This window comes from Colletes gigas, unplaced genomic scaffold (assembly GCF_013123115.1).
Source record: "Colletes gigas isolate AHSC1104 unplaced genomic scaffold, ASM1312311v1 Colletes_gigas_Sc00016, whole genome shotgun sequence".
In the NCBI taxonomy this organism is placed as follows: Eukaryota; Metazoa; Arthropoda; class Insecta; order Hymenoptera; family Colletidae; genus Colletes; species Colletes gigas.
The window spans coordinates 2,076,245-2,099,606 of NW_025106645.1; the positions used below are offsets into that span (position 1 = coordinate 2,076,245).

At 36.6% G+C, this 23,362-nt stretch overlaps 1 protein-coding gene across 1 annotated transcript in view; it reads left to right on the top strand.

The window, feature by feature from the left end:
• The window catches only part of LOC122400165 (zwei Ig domain protein zig-8-like), a 63,995-nt gene extending 40,951 nt beyond the window's left edge, over nt 1-23,044 (top strand). Inside the window, exons 4-6 of the mRNA XM_043401479.1 lie at nt 8,035-8,218; nt 17,441-17,583; nt 22,911-23,044. Coding sequence (XP_043257414.1) covers nt 8,035-8,218; nt 17,441-17,583; nt 22,911-23,044 — 461 coding nt within the window. The remainder of the gene's footprint in view (nt 1-8,034; nt 8,219-17,440; nt 17,584-22,910) is intronic.
• Nucleotides 23,045-23,362: the final 318 nt, after the last annotated feature.

The window sequence follows — 23,362 nt, forward strand, 5'->3', positions numbered from 1 at the left end:
TTGCACATTCGAGGGTTAGTTCTGAGTTATAATTTCTTTTCCTTCTCGAAGCCTACATAAAATGGAAATTCGATCATTGCTCATTCTAAGGTTAGGTCTGAGTTAGGTCTGAATTATAATTTCTTTAATTTAGGTCTAAGTTATAATTTCATATAATTTCTTCTCAAAGTCTACATAAAATAGAAATTCTATCATTGCTCATTCGAGGGTTAGGTCTGGGTTAGGTCTGGATTATAATTTCTTTTCTTTCTCGAAGCCTACATAAAATGGAAATTCTATCATTGCTCATTCGAGGGTTAGGTCTGGGTTATAATTTCTGTTTCTTCTCAAAGATTACATAAAATAAAAATTCTATCATTGCTCATTGGAGGGTTAGGTCTGGGTTAGGTCTGGATTATAATTTCTTTTCTTTCTCGAAGCCTACATAAAATGGAAATTCTATCATTGCTCATTCGAGGATTAGGTCTGGATTATAATTTCTGTTTCTCCTCAAAGCTTACATAAAATAGAAATTCTATCATTGCTCATTTGAGGGTTAGGTCTGAGTTAGATCTGAGTTATAATTTCTTTTCCATCTCAAAGCCTACATAAAATGGAAATTCGATCATTGCTCATTCGAAAGTTAGGTCTGTAATAGGTCTGGGTTTTAATTTCTTTAATTTAGGTCTAAGTTATAATTTCTTTAATTTCTTCTCAAAATCTACATAAAATAGAAATTCTATCATTGCTCATTCGAGGGTTAGTTCTGAGTTATAATTTCTTTTCCTTCTCGAAGCCTACATAAAATGGAAATTCGATCGCTGCTCATTCGAAAGTTAGGTCTGTACTAGTTCTGGATTATAATTTCTTTAATTTAGGTCTAAGTTATAATTTCATATAATTTCTTCTCAAAATCTACATAAAATAGAAATTCTATCATTGCTCATTGGAGGGTTAGGTCTGTGATAGGTCTGGATTATAATTTCTTTTCTTTCTCGAAGCCTACATAAAATGGAAATTCTATTATTGCTCATTCGAGGATTAGGTTTGGGTTATAATTTCTGTTTCTTCTCAAAGCTTACATAAAATAGAAATTCTGTCATTGCTCATTTGAGGGTTAGGTCTAAGTTATAATTTCTTTTCCATCTCAAAGCCTACATAAAATAGAAATTCTATCATTGCTCATTCGAGGGTTAGTTCTGAGTTATAATTTCTTTTCCTTCTCGAAGCCTACATAAAATGGAAATTCGATCACACCTCATTCGAAGGTTAGGTCTGAATTAGGTCTGAATTATAATTTCTTTAATTTAGGTCTCAGTTATAATTTCTTATAATTTCTTCACAAAACCTACATAAAATAGAAATTCTATCATTGCTCATTCGAGGGTTAGGTCTGTGATAGGTCTGGATTATAATTTCTTTTCTTTCTCGAAGCCTGCATAAAATGGAAATTCTATCATTGCTCATTCGAGGGTTAGGTCTGGATTATAATTTCTCTTTCTCCTCAAAGCTTACATAAAATAGAAATTCTATCATTGCTCATTTGAGGGTTAGGTCTGAGTTAGATCTGAGTTATAATTTCTTTTCCTTCTCGAAGCCTACATAAAATGGAAATTCGATCATTGCTCATTCTAAGGTTAGGTCTGAGTTAGGTCTGAATTATAATTTCTTTAATTTAGGTCTCAGTTATAATTTCTTATAATTTTTTCTCAAAACCTACATAAAATAGAAATTCTATCATTGCTCATTCGAGGGTTAGGTCTGGGTTAGGTCTGGATTATAATTTCTTTTCTTTCTCGAAGCCTACATAAAATGGAAATTCTATCATTGCTCATTCGAGGGTTAGGTCTGGGTTATAATTTCTGTTTCTTCTCAAAGATTACATAAAATAAAAATTCTATCATTGCTCATTGGAGGGTTAGGTCTGGGTTAGGTCTGGATTATAATTTCTTTTCTTTCTCGAAGCCTACATAAAATGGAAATTCTATCATTGCTCATTCGAGGATTAGGTCTGGATTATAATTTCTGTTTCTCCTCAAAGCTTACATAAAATAGAAATTCTATCATTGCTCATTTGAGGGTTAGGTCTGAGTTAGATCTGAGTTATAATTTCTTTTCCATCTCAAAGCCTACATAAAATGGAAATTCGATCATTGCTCATTCGAAAGTTAGGTCTGTAATAGGTCTGGGTTTTAATTTCTTTAATTTAGGTCTAAGTTATAATTTCTTTAATTTCTTCTCAAAATCTACATAAAATAGAAATTCTATCATTGCTCATTCGAGGGTTAGTTCTGAGTTATAATTTCTTTTCCTTCTCGAAGCCTACATAAAATGGAAATTCGATCGCTGCTCATTCGAAAGTTAGGTCTGTACTAGTTCTGGATTATAATTTCTTTAATTTAGGTCTAAGTTATAATTTCATATAATTTCTTCTCAAAATCTACATAAAATAGAAATTCTATCATTGCTCATTGGAGGGTTAGGTCTGTGATAGGTCTGGATTATAATTTCTCTTCTTTCTCGAAGCCTACATAAAATGGAAATTCTATTATTGCTCATTCGAGGATTAGGTTTGGGTTATAATTTCTGTTTCTTCTCAAAGCTTACATAAAATAGAAATTCTGTCATTGCTCATTTGAGGATTAGGTCTGAGTTATAATTTCTTTTCCATCTCAAGGCCTACATAAAATGGAAATTCGATCATTGCTCATTCTAAGGTTAGGTCTGAGTTAGGTCTGAATTATAATTTCTTTAATTTAGGTCTAAGTTATAATTTCATATAATTTCTTCTCAAAGTCTACATAAAATAGAAATTCTATCATTGCTCATTCGAGGGTTAGTTCTGAGTTATAATTTCTTTTCCATCTCAAAGCCTACATAAAATGGAAATTCGATCATTGCTCATTCTAAGGTTAGGTCTGAGTTAGGTCTGAATTATAATTTCTTTAATTTAGGTCTCAGTTATAATTTCTTCTCAAAACCTACATAGAATAGAAATTCTATCATTGCTCATTCGAGGGTTAGGTCTGTGGTAGGTCTGGGTTATAATTTCCTTTCTTTCTCGAAGCCTACATAAAATGGAAATTCGATCATTGCTCCTTCGAGGGTTAGGTCTGGATTATAATTTCTGTTTCATCTCAAAGCTTACATAAAATGGAAATTCTATCGTTGCTCATTCGAGGATTAAATCACAAAATGCATATTCTGTAAACAGATTAAAATGCATTGCGCCCTAAGAGTCGTCCCAAGAGATTAATCCAAACATCGTGGCTCGACTGCCCCAAGGCACTCTGTCTCTCGTCCCTCGTAAAAGTCCCCAAGAAAGCAAGCTAACACGGTGTAAAAGTATAAGTCTTGTTCGACGTGATTCACAGTTACTAAAAAGGCTTTGAACCGAGGTAATCCGACTGTAGCCAGTATTTGAGAGCATGGGTGGTGACTTGACCTAAGCAGGAACGCGAAAGGCGAGGAACGAAAACTAAGAAGCGATACCGAGGAAGATTTTATCCAACGATACTTCGAAATTTCCCTGTTAGAGGGACATTTCTCTCGCAAAAACCGATTTCTCGATGACAGTACGTACGTGCGCGTTACTCCTGATTCCGAGAGGGATTAAAACGATAAAAAATCGCGGAAGAACGCTCGGCGAAACGGAATGTGAAGAATCCTGTGTATTATCCAGCGGGCGAAGTGAAAAGTTGCAGCAGAAGAACATTTTCCGGCGGGTATTCATGAGGTCGAATGCCACTGCAACGGGGCTTGCTCAGGCTGCTTCAAAAACTGGCGTCAGTTTTTGCGAACGAGCAAATATGAAAGTGTAATCGATCGAAGAAACCGGTAATAAATTGAATCCGAATTTGATAAACTTATTTTTTCTCCATATATAAAATGAAATAAAATAAATATTATCATGTACGAGATTATAAACGTGGTTTTGTGAGTGATAGAATTTACCAATATGGAACTAAAAAAATTCATTTTCAAGTTGAGACGTCGAGGAAATCAAAAGATTATCTTACGATGGTCTGATATCAAAATTTCAGTCTTGCAGAATATTATGCGGTTTTGATCCGACAGTGAACGCGTCAAAAAGGAAAATTGTATAGACGAGCGGTGTGTTTACGTAAATTTTAATAAATTAACACGGATACTCGAATTAAAATAATTTTCAATTCGACCTGCATTTTAATGGGACGTGCACTTTTGGAGCAGCCTGTACACTCGAATATTTTTCTTCTTCATGGTTCTTTACAGCCAGCGAGCATGCATTTCTCTAAGGTAACCCGCTTCCAGAACTGGAATCGGTCCAAAGACTGAAGAAGGAAATTTTGAATCGAACCTCGGTTGTTAGACACACGTACGCACCACCGGAGATGCATCATCCATATTTATTGCCTCTACGAAGTGAAATGTTCGAAAACCAGTCGTATATAGCGCTGCTAGGAAATTTTTCAGACGAGAATAGATATTTGATTCCTGTTCCGCTGCAATATTGTTCCGACTTCGAATATACTTGGAATCTGTTTAGAATTTCTTCGTACGTTTTATTCTAATAAATTGTAGTTTTAATGGCGAATCGACTCCATGCTTCTATCTATTACACCAGAACTCGACATCGAGTGTGATCGGTTTGGGAAATAACTCTAGCGTATCGAGGCCTGTTGCCTATCTCTGCGTATGGATTCCCGTGGGTCTCAGAATTGGGATATATATAATTAGCGCGAACCACCAGTGCAATACTAAAGTGGACGCTGGTCGCTGCAAAGCCTTTCTAAACCTCCACTGTCGCCGCCAGAATTAATTAACCGCAATTCACACGACAAACCGAAACTCCACTACGCGATATGGAGCGACCTCTGTCGCTACGATGATCCAACCCCATCGGCCGGACCAGGAAACTGGAGACTAAACACCCTGTCACTCTAACAGTGGTCGACAAACTGTGACTCCCGAGCCACGTGCATCTATTTAGCCCAATTATCGAGACTCCTGATCCACCGAAAACTCGAAAAGATCAAATAAAAGCCCTGAAATCCAACACGATATTAAATTACCTTCGTCTGACACGTTCAGTGTGCTTGGAATTTAATCGAAACTGTTTAGTTTAAGCGTTACTTTATTTTAGACAGAACATAACATCGTACAACACGGTATTTATATTCATAAAAAATAATATGTCGTATGGAATTAAAAATTAGTAAGAAGTTTCTCTGAAAAGCAAAAGTAGATTTCAACGAGTAATAAAACTATTATTTTGTTTCAATAATTATAGTGGATAAGGTTATTGGAGCTATTAGAACGAGATAATGTTGCTAAAGTTCCGTGTTATGAGGGAGTTGACAGTATAAACAAATTTCATTATATTTATGTATTTATATTTATACATTACGTTTCGTATTAGTTAAGTAGAAACTAACAGATTATTGAAGCAAATGAAATTTCATGAAATAATCATTATCCATAATATCGGAAACATTATTACGAATGAAACTATCCGATTAATTTCTTTTCTTATTATAATATTTAATAAACAGTCCAGTGAAGCGTATTGAAAGTAGTAAAACTTTGAACTCATACAGTTCGGAAACTACTAGTGTTTTATTAATTATTGAGCCATTGTTAGAAGCGGCAAAGCCTCCCCTTTAAAGCGGCTTTTTGTTTTTGTCGATCGGACTTTCCGTTTTTGAGATATCGTAATTTATATGAAAGTGTAATTTTTAAAATTCCGCTCTGCGCCTTATAAAAGCCCATTAACCCGTATTAAAAATACTAAAACTTTAGATGCCTGCAGTTCCGAAACTACTAGTGTTTTATCAATAATTGAGCTATCGTTAGAATCGGTAAAACCTCCCCTTTAAATTGGGTTTTGGTTTTTGTCGATCGGACTTTCCGTTTTTGAGATAACGTAATTTATGTAAAAGGTAATTTTTCTTAATTCGACAATCTCTGTCTCTGTCTAACGTGTCGCGTCGGACCTCTTTGTCTCGCACGTGACTCGCGACTGAGTGGCCCAGTGACCTAGTTTCTCCGAGCACGTGCGGTCAACGACCTTGACAAGGCCGTAGTAAGAATGTAAACAAACGCTTCGGACCCTTGTATCTCCGAAACTAGCCACCGCATCGACTTGAAACTAAAATCGCTATATCTCCGGAACTAATGAAGCTATCGACTTGTTCGAACGCTCATTTTAAAGGGCATTTCATCCTCTATCCAAGGAATATAGCACATATTATAATTTATGCCGTCTTCTATGTTTATTTTGAAATTTACTTTGACGCTACATACCCAAAGAAGTTTCAACAATTCCTATTGACTATACGACTGGTATTCGATATAGCTGATAGGTTTAGTGTTAAGTATAAGTAAGTTTCATAAGTACTTATTCTTGGACAATAATATATATGTTCTAGAAACAGTACAACATTGTTAAAACTATGAGTCCTCATAAAGTACCATTAGTCTTTGAATAAATATATAAAATTGTTTTCTTTCCCCTGTAAATGGTAATTATTTTAAAAAAGTGAAAGAGAGAAAAGTTTTGTCGTTTTGTATAACCAACGCAATAGTGTATGTGAATTTTTTATACGTGCAATAATTTTCGAGAAACGGAGCCAATTTTAAACTGTTTATATCGTTCGTCACGTGTTCCTTTAACTACGAAAGAGTGCATCGAAACAAATTCAATTACGTGATAAGAATTACGAAAGAAACAGATCGAATTATTGGAACCCATCTATGTTTCACGTTTTCTTCGCCACGTTCCCACCTAGAAATCTAACATTTCATCCGCAGATCCCAGCGAGCTATTCATAAATATGTGATTCGCTGGTCGGCGATAAAACCAATAAGACCGTGAAACACCGTGATTTATCGCATTATTCGGCATTATTAAACGGCGCCATTTGTATTCGTTTCGCAGCCCCATAGTCCGTACGCGCGGAAAATCGTGAAACCCTCGGAAAATGTACTGAACTCGAACGACCGTTCCAGGCCCGCCACTTGGGATTTCATTTCGGTATTTCTGCATTCTTGAACCGCAAAGGTTGCATGATAAACTTGGCTCTGGAAATAGTCCAGAAGATGCCGGATAAAAGATCGCGTCTGGATTGTGCCTCAGTCTTTAGATGCACTTACGCGTAAACAACGACGTATTGTCAATATTTATTGGCTCTCTGAAATATTAGTCGCGGAGCACGTCGCGATCTCATTCTGCCCCATATCTGGGTCGAATTTATCCTCAATAAAAGGATTACTCTTGTTTTCTATCCATTAATTCTCCATTCTACCGTACACCTTTGACTGTGTATTACATTGCATTATACTTATATTTGCCCTATTTTTACAAATATTGTGCGAGGATAATAAAGTAGGTAATTAAACAATTTTAAGGTAAAAACAATGTATGTATTTTATACGGCGTACGAACTTTAAAAAAATTGTTAAGGGGGTCAAAAACTAACGTCGAACTTGCACCTATTACCTCTTTTGAAAACTTTTAAGAAAATTTAAAATTAAAGGAGCAGTGGCTCTACGAGCATTTTACATTGGAAACATGATTACGCTTCCGAAACTCTTATTAAAAATTCTGAGAGCACAACCGTGTCTTAAATACATTCAATGGGGTTCCACGAACTTCGAAGAAAAAGGCTATGAAAATAAAAATTTCGTCCACGCTGACCGTGTCAGGAATTTTTATTAAGAAATTCGATAACGTAACCATCCCCCTTCTACTTTAATTTATCATTTTTTTATTTCTATTCTTCCTTGTCGTTTTGTCGTAAAAATAAAACGATCGATTTTCGATAAAATTCCTTCTCGGTAAGTTGTACTGTAAATTCTTTTTTACTCTCGAGAGAGTCGTTGCAAAAAGTATCTCGACGAATGTAAAAAATTTTTGAAATATCGGAAAGGGATTTGTTTGAAATCCATCGTATTTGGGCAAAATGTGATGGTGATTTCGGGACGCCCTGCGTAAGAAAACGGACTTCCCAACCCCGCCAATTTAACTTTCGACAGAATTTACGGCCCACCTGATGTCTCGTAATCAAATTTCAGCGCCGTCCGTCCAAATAGTGGACGCCCTGGGTGAGCCCCTGAGGGACAAGTATTATGAGGCAGACAGCACCATCGAGCTATTATGCGTTGTGCGTCACATAGCGATGCAAGTGCAGTACAGCGTCGTCCAGTGGCTCCACGGCAACCGAGTTCTGAACTATGACACGACGAGAGGCGGTATCAGGTGACCTAAACGCTAAAATGTTACTAAACTTTCGTGCATTAACGCTTTGACGGACGCGAAGACTTTAGGTACAATCTAAACAAAATTGTCAAACTACTTTCGATCCGAAGTTTTCACATTCTATATTTTATAAATGTTCAAGTATTGTGGCATTTTAATCACGAACCAAATTTAACTCGAAAGCGAAAAAGAAAGAAAGAAATCGTTTAGTTTCATGGTTCTTTCAATTTTTCTGTACCATCAAAAATTATTGATGTGTTTGAAAATAAATTTTATTTTCACGAGCAACGAAATATTATTATTTATACTAAATGTTGGTATCACGATAAACTAATATAAACGACTGTCAGAGTGTTAATTATGACCTAACTTATTGTTAGATGAGCCTGTTCGATGAATATTTAAATTCTTAAAAACTGGATAATAGTTGTTTATGGTTTTGGCATAAAATTAGGTAGAACAAAAGTCACTATAAGCTTAATAATTTTGGTGAGTGTTTTATTGCAAATAGGGGTAAGGGAAAATGAATTTTATCGCGAGTAGACCATTTCAAAATTGAGTTTTTAACGAACCAGAGTTCCTTTCGTACTTTTTAATATTTCCAAGTGCGACAAAGAATATCAAATTAAGCGAACGTATAAGTAATTTCGATGTAAATTCAACCGGGCTCTGACGAATATTAAATAAGACCAAAGTTTCTCAATCGTTCGACATTCAAGATCGCGCGGTTACGAAATCTCGAACGTATTCTCTTCGATTAAGGAATTGAACTTCAAATTTGCTCTTCCTTGTGCATCGTTGAGTAAATCTGGGCCATTCGAGAATTCGTTACCCCGAATTTCGCGTAATTTAAAACGCTCGGCATTCGTTCCTAGCACAAATTTTCAAAGCGGAAATCTTTACAGTATACTTAATTGAGATACTATCTCGATGCTACGAATACCTTGCTATTTCGAATTGTACTAAATTACCGACGAAGAATGAATCCGGAAATATCAGAGCTAAATTGGTTGAAATTTCTTAGAGAATTACTTACTTGATAACAACATACAGGGTGTCCGGCCACTCCTGGGAAAAATTTCAATGGGAGATTCTAGAGGCCAAAATAAAACGAAAATCAAGAATATCAATTTCTTGACTGAGACTTCGTGAAAAAGTTATTAAAAAATTAAATTAAAAAATTTCAAATCATTCTGAAAAAATTATTTTCGGTTGCAGGGGTCGATTACAATCATTTTTGGTCATTACACATACTCCAGAAATCCTACGCATTTTCCAGAAAAAAATTCCTTACCGAAAATATAATGCCTGACCATACCATTGACATGTTTCCCTTAAATTTCAAGCGTATATTAAAAACGTCATAACTTCTGAACGGATTGGAGGATTTTAATGTTTCAAACGGCAAACAACGCGTATTTTAGGGAAGAATATGTAAGAATTCCAAGAATATTCGAAAAGTTGGTCCTCAACCCCGTAAAGTGAGAAAAACTCCATAAAAGTGGTCCAATTTTCAAACGACCATAACTCCTACAATAGTGAACGTATCTCATTGAAACTTTTTTATAAAGTAGAGCTCATGGGTATCTACAAAAAAGTATTAAATAACTTTTCTATACAATGCCAACCAAATGTATTAAAAAAGAAAAACAAATTTTTAAGAAAAATCGAAAGGGGTAAAATTTTTCTTCTGTCAAAAAAATATTCTTTTGTTTAGCCATTTTCATTAATTTTTTTATTATGCACAATAAACGCGGAAAACTAAATAAATCCATAGATAGAGATTCTCCCATTCGACAGTGCCTGTATGAAACAATATAACCGTACTTCCTGTGCTGCACGTGCAGTGACAAATATTATAATAATTCTCACATGATTGGATGCAAGTTGGAACATGTCTCGACAAATATGATTCGCATAAAGATTGATTTATATTGTGCATATTCTGTGACTGTTAGTCACATCCTGATATAATAATACACATTTTGTGAAAAAGGTTAACTTTGATATCATGACCAACTTCAAATTTGCAAATACTTATTTTTTCAGTGTTAGTTGTTAATTTAAAGCAAAACACCCCACAAAAATGTTTGGAAATGCAATATGAAATAGTCAAAAAATTTAAGTTCAAAATTCAAATGTGACTCAGTGTCAGTGTCACATCGTGGTACGATTAAGGTTAAATTTTGACGTCAATCATTTACTCTGGTCGCTCGATAAATAATATTTAAAAAATGCATACAATAAAACTAAACGAGATATACAATTTAAAAAACATGGAAAATATGCATTTTAGAATCCCCTTATCACAAAACAAATTTCTGTCTAGGACCCATAACGTAATCCAATTCCCACAAAAATACCTAACAGCACAAAGATCCACAGTCTAGCCATAATAAGTGGTTTTCATACTGATTTTTAATCCCCCAAGTAGAACTAGAACCAATCTACTCTATTAATTTTGCCAACCGCCATTGGTTCCTCCGGCGATGTTCGGTCTGATCGACTCGTCTGTTCCGCAGATACGACTGGTCGTAAATCATGCACGATACACCGAATGCAAAACGTCCGATCCTGGGCGCGTGTATAAGGCGGAAACGGGATCCGGTTACCCTCGTTACGCCCGGAAGTTATAATCCAATGTCAACAATTTGGGGTCTGCCTTTCCACGGGTTGATCTGCGTCGTGTAAACCGCTCGAGCAGCCTTGAAAACGCAAGGGTCGGTTTCCCGGAGTACGCCCACACACGGGATACCGGCGTACCCGATCGACGTCGTCGCGAGACACCCGGTCGCGTTGTCGGTGCCAGAGCACAAAGTTGGACGACGGTAAATGGAATTAGTTTGCGTTGTGCACCGTCGTACATACCCGGCGCGTGTACACAAAGGCTTGGTCTACTCGTTTCCGGGCGCATTCTCGCCCCCGCGACCGCTTCGACGGCCCACGTGGCCCGTGGAAACCACAGACCCGTAAACACGACGCCGCAGGAAGCGTCGTTTTGCCGCTCGTTATTTTTCTCTCGCGATATTACCGGCCCGAGGACGACTGAAATGTAAAGCGGCGAGTTATTGTCGCCGCTCGGTGGGTTTTAATTAACCCTGTTGGAACGATGCTTCGTAACACGGATATTGAGCGATCGTACTACGAACGGGGGTGATTTTCGTTGTCGGACGACACAAAGGGGGGTTGTTGACGCCTGGACGACAGGGACGCGTAAGAATACCTCTTCTCGTCGGAAGATATTAATTTATGCGGTGTGCACACTCCGCGACAGAAAGCACGCTAAGTGATTGTGATACTTTATGCAAATGTGGTTAAAGAATAGCAGTTTTTGTATTGTGCAGGGTCGATCACTATGTATTGTCATTTACATTTGTGTCGTTGTTCCTACATGTAGCAAGAAATATTTGAGATGAAGTTAAATGAATAGAATCAATTGCCCTAATATGAAATACTTGTTATTATACACGTGTTTCACTTGCTTGCAGAACTTTTATAGAAACTTAAATAGTTTGAAATTATAGGAAATTTTATGCTCTCTTGACTGGTTACAGTAAAATTAAAAGTATAATAATGATTTAGGAAATGTTTACTTTTTTTACTGAGGAGCTCGTTTTTTACTACACTGCGTGTCATAACTATAAAACCACTCTAAAATTTTCAATTTTTATACGTTGCTGTTAAAACAATGAAAAGCAAAGTGTACCATGTTTGAAATTGTGTTAAGGAACGGTATTCTGCCAAAGAAGGATGTATTCTATCCACTACAAAAAGGAAGAATTGAAAGCTGAGTAATTCTAAATGACAATGTGTAGTGACTCATCCTGTATATCACTCTTCAGGTAATAATATATTGTACGTGTTCAGGGTAAACATGTTTTCTCTGCTTAGTATGTTAAAGGTAATGTGAAACCTAAACATTAGTGGTGACTGATAGCACACCTTCAAAATTTTGTTTCTCCAGTCAACACAAGGTCGTTAAATTGTTCACACGAGTAAATATTTAACATTGTGAGAGTTTTAATTTCAAAATCTTGTGAAATTATTATCAATAGGTCGCGGTAGGAAATTACCTGACTGTGAAATAACAATTATTCAAAATTTACGTAAAGAAAAGTGTTCTATTGCATAATTGCAAAAGTTTTAAATCGTATTTGTAAAGTAATGTATGGAAGAAAGATATGGAAAAAAGAAAAGCACAGAGCGACCAAAAGTGACCTCCGACAATAAATATTTTGAAACACACCCATATAATTTATTATTATTATAAGACATTACAAAAATCACAAGAAAAATTTTAATGGGAGATTCTAGAGGCCAAAATAAGATGAAAATCAGGAATACCAATTTGTTGATCGAGGCTTCATTAAGAAGTTATTAACGTTTAAAGTTCCGCCTGTATTGAATTTTTTTCTCGAAAATGCACAGAATTTCGAGGGTATGTCTATTCACCAAAAATGATTGTAATTGCCCCCTGCAACCGAAAATAATTTTTCCAGAGCGATTTGAAATTTTTTTTTTCGTCGAAAAATTTAGCCACTACCCCCTGTCAATTTTGCTTAAAAATCCGTTTTATATTTTTAATAAATTTGTTTGACGCCCTACAGAAAAGTTGTCTAATACCTTTTTGTAGGTACCCATGAGCTATACTTGTCCCCAAAATTTCATTGAAATATATTCACTATTGCAGGAGTTATGGCTGTTTGAAAATTGAACCACTTTTATGGGGTTTTTCTTGCTTTACGGGGTTGAGGACCAACTTTTCGAATATTCTTGGAATTTATACATATTCCTCGCCAAAATACGCGTTGTTTGCGTTTTGAAAAATTAAAATCGTGCAATCCGTACAGGAGTTATGATTTATCAAACATACGCATGAAATTTAAGGGAAACATGTCAATGGTATGGTCAGACATTATATTTTCGGTAAGGAATTTTTTTCTGGAAAATGGTTAGGATTTCGGGGGTATGTGTATTCACCAAAAATGATTGTATTTTGCCCCCGCAACCAAAAATAATTTTTTTAGAACGATTTGAAATTTTTTAATTTAAATTTGTTAATAACTTTTTAACGTAGCCTTAATTAACAAATTGAGCACCCTGTATACTGTTTCAAAAATTATAAAATCTAACTCAAAGAGTCACCAGTTTGTTTCCAAACGATTTTGCTGTCGATTGATTATACAAGTCGCAACTATGTTATAAATGTTATTCCTTCTAGTGAACTATTTTATTACATTAAAATTTAAAGCATACCTTCGCTGGAATAATAAAATTTATTTTTAAGATACTGATAATTACGGTAAGTAGAACATTGAAAAGCACTCAAAGGGTTAAATGAAACATAAATAGAAGACTTGCACCTCGATATCTCATTAACACGAAATACTGTCCACGACTAGATTCTTACAAGAAGATTTAAATCCGTTAGAATTTTTTTAATACTAAAATTAATATACGTTTCGAGTATAGAATTTACGTAAAAATTGAACAAACTGCTTTGTTCGGTTTTACTTGTTGTAATAAACTCATGCAGAATTAACAAAGCTTCCGAAATCGACGGGCTGGAGAATTTGATAATGGCGCATTAACGAATTCGACCTCGATTCATTGCTCGAAACGTGTTTCAAAAACGATATTGCTCTTTGCAAACATATTTCCTTCTTTTATATCTTGCGCGCGAAATAATGTATCGAATCACTGAGAATTTAACGAAGCACCATGCTCGTGAAACCGAAATTAATGGCAACCACGTAAAACGCGTACAGAAATCCGGAATAAACTAAATTAATTACGTTTTACAACTCGCTCGTTTCCCCTCTGAAACTACACGATGCAGGCTAACAAAACCGGCTTAAAAAATAACATTTCTCTTCGCCACAATTTATCACACTTTCAATATTACGCTGTGCAAAGAATCGATCTCAATTCATCAGCACGCTAGACTTAATTTGACGCGATCTTCGTGTAACAGAGAACGTACTACTAGATATAATAATTAATTTCTCGTTCGTTCCTTGAGCTCGGTTAAGAAACGTAATCCATCAACTGACCGCGGGGGTTCTACGACTGTTATTCACGACGCAAATGGAAAAATGGAGGCATAATAATCGCGTGTACACTTCGAATCGTCGCATTCTGTGTTCGAGACAAATTTCAGAACTTATTAACGCTGGAACTATCGATAATTATGGTGTATTTATTTTTACCAAAAAAATTGAAACGATAAATGAAGAAATGTATAATGCAATGGGAAATAAATATTTTTTCAAATTCATTCGCTTTATGTAAAACGAAATTTGCAAAGATCCAGTCGAGTAAATGTTTTACAATGTTTATTGTAAATTACGAATAGTAATATTAGTAATAACTGTCGATAATTATGATGTGTTTGTTTGTACCAATAAAGTTAAAACGATAAATATTTTAAGAAATTTATAATGCAATGGAAAATAAATATTTCTTAAAATTGAAATTTGCAAAAATACAGTCGTGTGAATTTTTTACAATATTTATTATAAACTACGAATGACAACTTCGGTAGTTAATATTACCATGCGATTCTGTGTCGCAGATATCGAAATATTTCACGTTTCGTAGCGTATTGATAAAGAAGTTTGCTTTAAAAACGAAACTTTCGCAGATTCGTAATGACTATTGATTTTAAAGGGAAAAAGGGAACGAAAGGGTACGCAACGAACGATGCACTTGGTTCGAAAGAAGGAAACCAGCGACCCTTCTGGCGATCAAATCTCGGGACGGTCGAATGAACTAATCGCTTAAACACGCTCCACGAATTACGGGGCGAAACAATGGCCGTCGTGATTAAATCATTCGTGTACGCCAGTTACGCGTTAACAGGGCAGCAATTCAATCCCGTTTATTATACATTCGCCTGGTACGCTCGCGAAGGCCATTTTTCACAGCATTAAAATTACAGAGCCCGCGTCGTGGACAAATTTACAGTCCCGTGGAATGTTAATCCCATTACCTGAGCAGTATGCATTCCGTTCCACGGGCTCGCGATGCAATTAGCAAGGTGGGGAAAGAACGTTCGAACGAAGGGCAAATGGCACCCGGCGAGAAAAAGCACCGTCTGCCGGTTCATTAACGCGATTCTGAAAGAAACCAGGCAAAGATCGAGGTTGCTTAACGCCGTGGATCAACGAGCAATCGTCCCAGAGCTGCAGCCAGGCGGAGATAACGAACGTACAAATTGCAGCCGTGGAAACTTTTTCAATTAAACGCCATCCCTCGCTCGTCCTCGCGCCGCGCGAAATAAACTGAAATAGGAGCTACGACGTTTCCCCGTCAAATTTGAATAAAACACACGGTATGCCATTTTCTTTTTACACACCGTGTATTTGCTCCTCGTAAGTAATTCTTTCCAAGGACCGTCGAGGCCACGCGAGCATCGCAGTCGCAACAATTTTTTACAGTTTCGCAATTCACTCTCTTCTACGAGTCAGTGTTTACTAGAAATTTATTCTCTGTTGCGAGAACGCCCGGGAGATGTATAGAAATAGATGGTCGATCGAGTACTTGTGAGATTGATACGAGTCGAGCGTAGCCCTCTGGTGGCGAGGGAAGGAAGTTGCTACTTGTAAGACGCGTTGACTTTGATTATTTTTTGATAAAGAACTATACAATCTTTCTTCTTCGAATTTTTCACGCATGTTTGTCGATATTTATACAATGTCTACAAATTTTTATAGAGTAAAATAATTATAACTGACTGTTTTACGTACCATCTGAAATTTATTGTAAAAGTAACTGCAAGAGGTCGACTTTGATAATTTTTTCGCGAAGAACTATGCAACTTTTTTTCTTCGAATTTTTCACACATATTTATCGATATTTATACAATATCTACACAATTTTGTACAGTAAAATAGTTGTAACTAATCGTTCAACGTACCATTTGAAATTGGTTATAAACGTAACGATCGATGTTCCCCAACGATTCTTTTTACCGTTTCCACCGTAACCAAAAGCAAGAACCGAATGTCCGTTATAAATATCTGAAGAGCTCTCTCGATACGCGAAGATTTATAAACGCCTGGGTGCAATCGAGGGTGAAACGAGGATCAAAGGGCGGAGCGCTGCGAGTCGCGGAACGGAACCAGCAAAGAGAATAACTTCGTTGGCGAGATGTAATCCCGGCAATTAATAACAATAATGAATGGGAGACGAAAAAGCGGACGCGATCGTAAAGCAGTCGTTATTCCCGGATGAGCTCCCTTCGTCTCTCGCCTTTTGCCCTCGCCCCGACGCCATGGAGCGCGATTCGAAAATTTTTCATAATTCCCAGTCGCTTTTTAAAACGGGTCGCGAACCGAATCGTCGGGAAAAAACAAAAAAGAAATGAAACGCCCGTCTCCGTCGCGCGTGCCCTCCGAATCAGCGCCGAATACTAAGGGGATATACGGTTAAAACCTCGATTTAACGGATTTCAGATTTCACCGACAGAATTCTACGGCCATATGTCGGATATATTCCCAAGTTATGGTTCGTTCGCTCCTCCCCCGTATTACTTTAACAATGGATAATTCCCTAAAGACTGTGCTAACTCGATCCGGACTGAAAAGCTGCAGATAATGATCCCGGATAGAATTTTGAACTTATCGTGCAGAATTCTTGACAAAATTCTCGCCAGTCGTTTGTAGGATTTCGTATTGTTTTACGAATCAAATTCACCAATTTGCGAATCAAGCTTCTCTAGAAATTTATTCTCTCGTGTTATTGTAACGAAAATAAATACTCCATTTTTGAGTCATCCACAATATAAATTTGATTTGCGATAAACTAATGATTAATTCTTCATTAATAAATTAAATTTATTTTACAAAGTCGTTGATATTTTGTAAGAAATCTTGGTACTGATGTGTATAATGTAAATAAATACAAGCTATATTCTGAACAGTAGGAAATAAAAGGAAGTGGAAGATCCAGTGTACAGAAATGGGAAGTCTTACGTTTGTATTAATACGATAGAAATTGAACGCGAGGGCAAGAGGATCTTTTTATCTTTAAACTTTAACGGTGGTACATCCCTTCAAGAGTTTAAGGGAACGAGAATAAAGCGACTCGAAAATAAAAATCTGTTAGGCAATCTCGCAAAAAATGACGTGCACTTTGTGCGTGTGCTTCCGGGGAAAAAAGGTCTATTCGAGAGTCCTGTTCGAAATTGAAGTTTCAACATCGCCGTACCGTGTGTTTCAGCGTGAAAACGGACCTAATGGAAGAGGGGGCCAATTCGACTCTCAGCATAGCGAGGGTGGGACCAGCTGACAGCGGAAACTACACGTGCCATCTCACCACCATGCCTGGTCAACCTGCCACAGTTCACGTGCACGTCCTGAACGGTGAGATTACTGAATATTTACTTGTAAATGTAAACAAACATTCCAAAATTTTGCTTGTTAAGGAAAGGATAAAAATAGAAGGAAAGCTCTTTGTGACCGTACTCTAAATGTAGAGCACGTTTAATTGAAACACAACCCTGGAATATTAATTTAGACTCTTTATTATATCCAAGCAAATCTAAAGAAACCAAAATTCTGCTTGTTATGGAAAGGATAAAAATAGAAGGAAAGCTCTTTGTGACCGTACTCAAAATGTAGAGCACGATTAATTGAAACACAACCCTGCAATATTAATTTAGAATCTTTATTATATCCAAATAAATCTAAAGGAATCAAAATTCTGCTTGTTGAGGAAAGAATAAAAATAGAAAGAAATCTCTTTGTGACCGTACTCTAAATGTAGAGCACGATTAATTGAAACACAATTCTGGAATATTAATTTAGAATCTTTATTATATCCAAATAAATCTACAAAATACTGCTTGTTGAGGAAAGGATGAAAATAGAACGAAAGCTCTTTGGATGTGATGGTACTCTAAATGTAGAGCACGATTAATTGAAACACAACCCTGGAATATTAATTTATAATCTTTATTATATCTCTCAACGCCAGAATTTAATTTCGTTCCTACCAGAATATATCGGGCAAAAATTGAAAATCCAATTTCACGTGACGTTAAGAAAAATGTAGCTGGTTTTCTCATCAATGTTAAAGCTTGTCGCCTAACTAGAGGCCATTTTTACCATTTTTGGACAAAACTGTAGAATAATGACATTTTCATTCCTGTAAAGCAACGAATAAAGATTATTTCGATGTTCGCTCCTATACTCTCGTAACTTTCGAACAAAGTTTTTGCGAGCACACTTCGGGAGGAAAGTTTTCTTCGTTTCGAGATCCTTCGGTCATATTTCAAGGGCGTTCGAGCCCAGGAGCATTCTAGACCTGTATAATGATCAAACTCGGCGAGCTACTGCAAATAACGAAGAATGCGGACGGGAAACGTTGCATATTTCCGTTATCGAACGTATGCATTTATTTAAGCCGCGGCAGATTTAAATAATTTGACTCGGATCAAGAGCAGCAATAATTTAGCTAACGAGCCACGGGTTGCCAACCCTTGCTCTAGATGCATCACGAGCGAGGCAGATTTAACCGAGTGCACTCTGTAACTCATATTTCAACAACGTTTACGGCATTGCGTCAGGTCAGTTGAGAATTTCGTTCCCGCCTGCTTGATACACGATATACTGTTTAACGATTTACCAGACGTCAGATATACTCACGAACTTTTCCAAACGTGGAATGTCCAATTGTTGTCGAATATAAATTTTTATAACTGTACTTAAATATACTGGCGATTCATATCTTCTGAATTTTCAAAAAGTTCTCTTTTAACAATAACCAAATATATTGGATCCCACAATCACGAAGATAAATTTTTTAGCTTCATAAATGTCTGAATACAGTCGAACTACATAATAATTTCATTGTTATTGGAGTAGGATTTAATGGGAGGTTATTTTTGAAAATGCATTAGATGCCAACCAGTTCGCATTGTTATTCGTTATTATTTCGTGTTGGCCTCTGGTATACATCTTTCTGCACTTTTATACGGTCTTTGCTTCATCGTTCCGTACTGGAGTTACCTCATTTTCCCCACATTTTTTCGTGAAATAGAGGAACTTGCTCTTCGAGCAACAAAGCTCTGCTATTTTGTTATATAAAATGTTTGTTGTAACGGTCCATACAATTTTTCAGACATTTCTAATTACGTGAAAGAATTGTTCCCAGCGAAAGTTAATTAGTACCCAGTCGACTACAAGTTCCAACTTAAAAAATTCACAAAAAAGTTTTTTTAGAGATGAAAACCGTTGGGATTTACGACCTTAATATAATATTAAGTATTTTATCTACCAATGTTTCTCTGTTCACGAATAAAATAATTTCCCATTTATTGGCCACAGATTTCTAAATCCGATAAGTATTTTGACAACTCGGTTTCAATCAGCTAGAACGCTATAGAAAATCACATAGTGCTAATAGTACATATTTCAGGAATGGGAAAGTTTGTTTAGGACGTGACTAGATTTTCCTTAAGTACGATAATAGTCATCATGTATCGTTGGTTTCGACATCCCTTATGGCTAAGGACAAATTAAACTTAGGTCCTATTGACGTGTATGTTGCATCGCGAGGATGGTTAATAAGTCCCCTAGCTGCACTTCGTAGCGTCCCAAGTGCCAGTGCAACAACGTTTTAATTAAAAGTTTCGAATTCTTTTGTTTATCTCTGTTTAATCTAAAGTTTCACGCTAGACACGGTTTCGCCAAATTGACGAAATGATTTTAAAAACTCGTTCGAGCGTAAAATAATAAGCGAATAGCTAGCGCGTACACCGTCTTCTGGCTGTTTCACTGAAAGTGGCGTAGTTACGGACGAACAACTTTTTCAATACTTTTGATACTTCGTTCAAAAAGCCAACGAAGTTATGGGCACGCCAAATTTGCTTGATAAATGATCGCGGAGAAATTAATTAACTCTCGATTGCCAGTATTTCGTAATTATCGAGGAAAGATTTTTATTGGAAACAAGTTCCCTTCCATCGTTTATTGATTCATCTTTAATTATGTTTTAATATTTGTCGATTGTAACTGTTACTCCGTAAGATTATTTTAAAATATGATGCCTCGAAATGACTGGAAATTCGTATCGTTCCACGAAATAATTTCTATAATTATGACTCGAGTATAAGGAATGTTTAAAAAATGAAGTCTTGAATATTAAAATTTGAAGAAAGAACATGTTTTACTTTGCCACGAAGGTAGTCAACTTCTATAATTTCTTTAAAAATTAACTAATTTCAAGTCGATCGGCCAAGTAATTTTAAAGGGAATAAATTTCTATGCTGGTCGAAACTTTTTGGCAATTATTTGATGAAATCTGTACAGAATTTTTAGTCCGAGTAATGTTAAACGGTCACGAGTAGCATGCGCTCACAATCTTTATAACGCTGCCAGAATGAAAGTCACGTGGTTTCATTAAATATCGTGTAATATTTATGCATATTACGCTTAATTACAAGTGTGCGTGACGAAAGAAGTAAGCGTGGTATCAGGGAGCCTTTTATGGCGTTGCTCTAAAATTATGATCTAAGGTGCAATGCACAACAAAACTGATAAAATAAATAAAACTTATCGCCACGAATAAAAACCGACTACGTAGATGCAAAATCTCGGTAGACATTTCGACGAAATATTTATTGGTAATTTAATAAACCAGAAGTTAAATTCACCATCCCCAAAGATGCTCGTTTAATTTTCTAGAAACTTAACATTTAAATAAAAAAATGATTCTAATAAAGTAAATTTTCGTTTTCTCACGGAAACGTAGTGTTTTATCGATAAATCTTGAATATTGAATTAGCGCGGGGCGAACGAATTCCAACGTCGTCCTTTTCATTTTCCTCGCCTCATTTTACACTATTTCCTAACTATTATTTCCCACAAAAGAAGTCGGTTATAGCGGCGTCTCGAAATTCCGGATTCCATTGAATCCTACAATTCACATTTTTCATTGAACGAGAAAACGAACATGCCTCCATCGTTCCGTATTTGAGCTAAACACGAGCAAGGATTGCGCGGTGAAAAAAAAGTTTCCACGAACGCGTAGCTTGTTCCGTCTATTCTATTCGGTTCGAGTTCATTTCATAATGGCACTTCTAATGGCTAAAGCTTTCCTTTCAGAACGGAACTCCTCGAATTTCCATTTTATCATTCTCGAACGCGTGCCGATAATTCACTTCGAAAGTCACGGAACGGAAAACGCTTAATTGATAGGACTTCGCGGAACCCGATACCGTCTAATTCCTGACAATAAAGCTAAATTGCGCGGCTGTGCAACAGTCTCGGACGCAGAAACAAATAGAGAAAGTGTTTCGATCGAGTCTTGTGTATACGTTCATTCCCGCTCGTATTCGTACGCTATAATGGTGATTCGCTTCACCGAATGGAAAAGAAAATTGTTTCCATTTCAAATAAGTTTCCATAATAGATCCACGTTTTCATGTATTGCGATATTTAAAGATTTTCCTTTGAATAAATTAAAAATAAAAGCTACGAAAGTTGTCAGTTGCCGTGGCACTTTGGAAACTATGGTTCTTAGCCCCAAAAATAGGTTTTTACTTTTCCTGTGAGCAAAGATACTCCTTCAATAGAAAATATATATCTTTAGACCTCATACTGTGATAACTTTAAAAGAAAATAGATATTGTGCCTATACTGTTCCAAAATGAAAGGTAGAGAGGGGCAGGGATTTTCAAACATCGGATATGCGAAAAGACTGTATAAGGTTAACGCAGGTTAAGTCTATACATGTACAACTGTAAATGTATTGTTAATAAAATCGTTGTTGAAAAAGAATAGGTTCTTGTCCGATCACCGACGTTAAGCTGCGTTGGTCGCGACCAGGCTGAGATGGGTGACCGTTTGTGGAACACTGCGTATTGTTGACAATTATTATTATTGTATGTTATTAATATTATACTTTTCTGTCGATTTTGTAATTGGGAATTATGACCCCTTAATATTTAAAAAAAAAAACTAGTTTGTAACTGAAAGGTAAGACAGTGGTAATGAACAACATTTAGTGGAAATAAATAGAAAATAAAAGTTTCTATACACTTATAGTGAATCACTATTGTAGTGTACGAATACCACCATACGTTTCCAAGGGTAATAATAAACCAGTGGTAATAAATAATGTTTGGTGAAAATAAATGGAAAGAGAATTCATGAGAAACAAGTTTCTATCCATTTATAGTGAATCACCATTGTAGTGTACGAATACCAGTGGGAGTTTAACTATATTTGTAAACATTTGCTTGTGAATATAGTAAAGAATAGGCAATATTTGGCCCTCATAGTACACAAGGCATTTGTTTGTAAAATGAAAATAAATATGATGGGTGTAGCTAAACAAATGATAAGTGTATTCATCCATCAATGGCCCACCATACGTTTCCAAGGGTGGTAATAAACAACATTTGGTGAAAATAAATAGAAAGAGAATTCATGAGAAACAAGTTTCTATCCATGTATAATAAATCACCATTGTATACCAGAGGGTGTTTAACTATATTTGTAAACATTTGATCGTAAAAATAGTAAAGAATAGGCAATATTTGGCCCCCATAGTACACGGGAGGGTTGATGAAATGAAAATATGGTGGGTGTATCCAAGCTTCTGATAGTTGTGTATCCATCCATTGCTCCGAAGAGCGTACAGTCGCTGGTTTGCGGTGTTTGAGTGTACGTACCCGGTGTTTCAGGAGAAAGCTTAGCCGAGTTGCATCACGGAAGCGCGGAAACTGTCGTCGGGACGAGCGGCGGCGCCGTCGTCGGATCGTTGCTTCTCCTTCTGTCCGTTCTCCTCGGCTGGATACAACAACAGGTGCTCAGATGAAGGCCCCACGTCGTTCGTCGCGTTCCGGAAAGGCGCGAAACGAGCACGACGCCGGACACCGTCGTGACACGGGCGCCGCGGCACAATACGGACTTTTATATTATCGCTGAAGAATGGACGTGGCGGAGTGTGTGCGCGAACAAGGGAGCGAAAAAAATAATGGACGAACGAGAAAAGGAGTCGAAAGGTTGGGGGATGTGTGTGGGAGAGTGGTGAAAGTGGAGGGAGGTTCGAAGCGTTGATAGAGAATGGGCTGCGAGCGGGACGGGGGAAGAGAGGTTGGCAGCATTGTTCACGGGCCGATTGAAGGTGACTCTT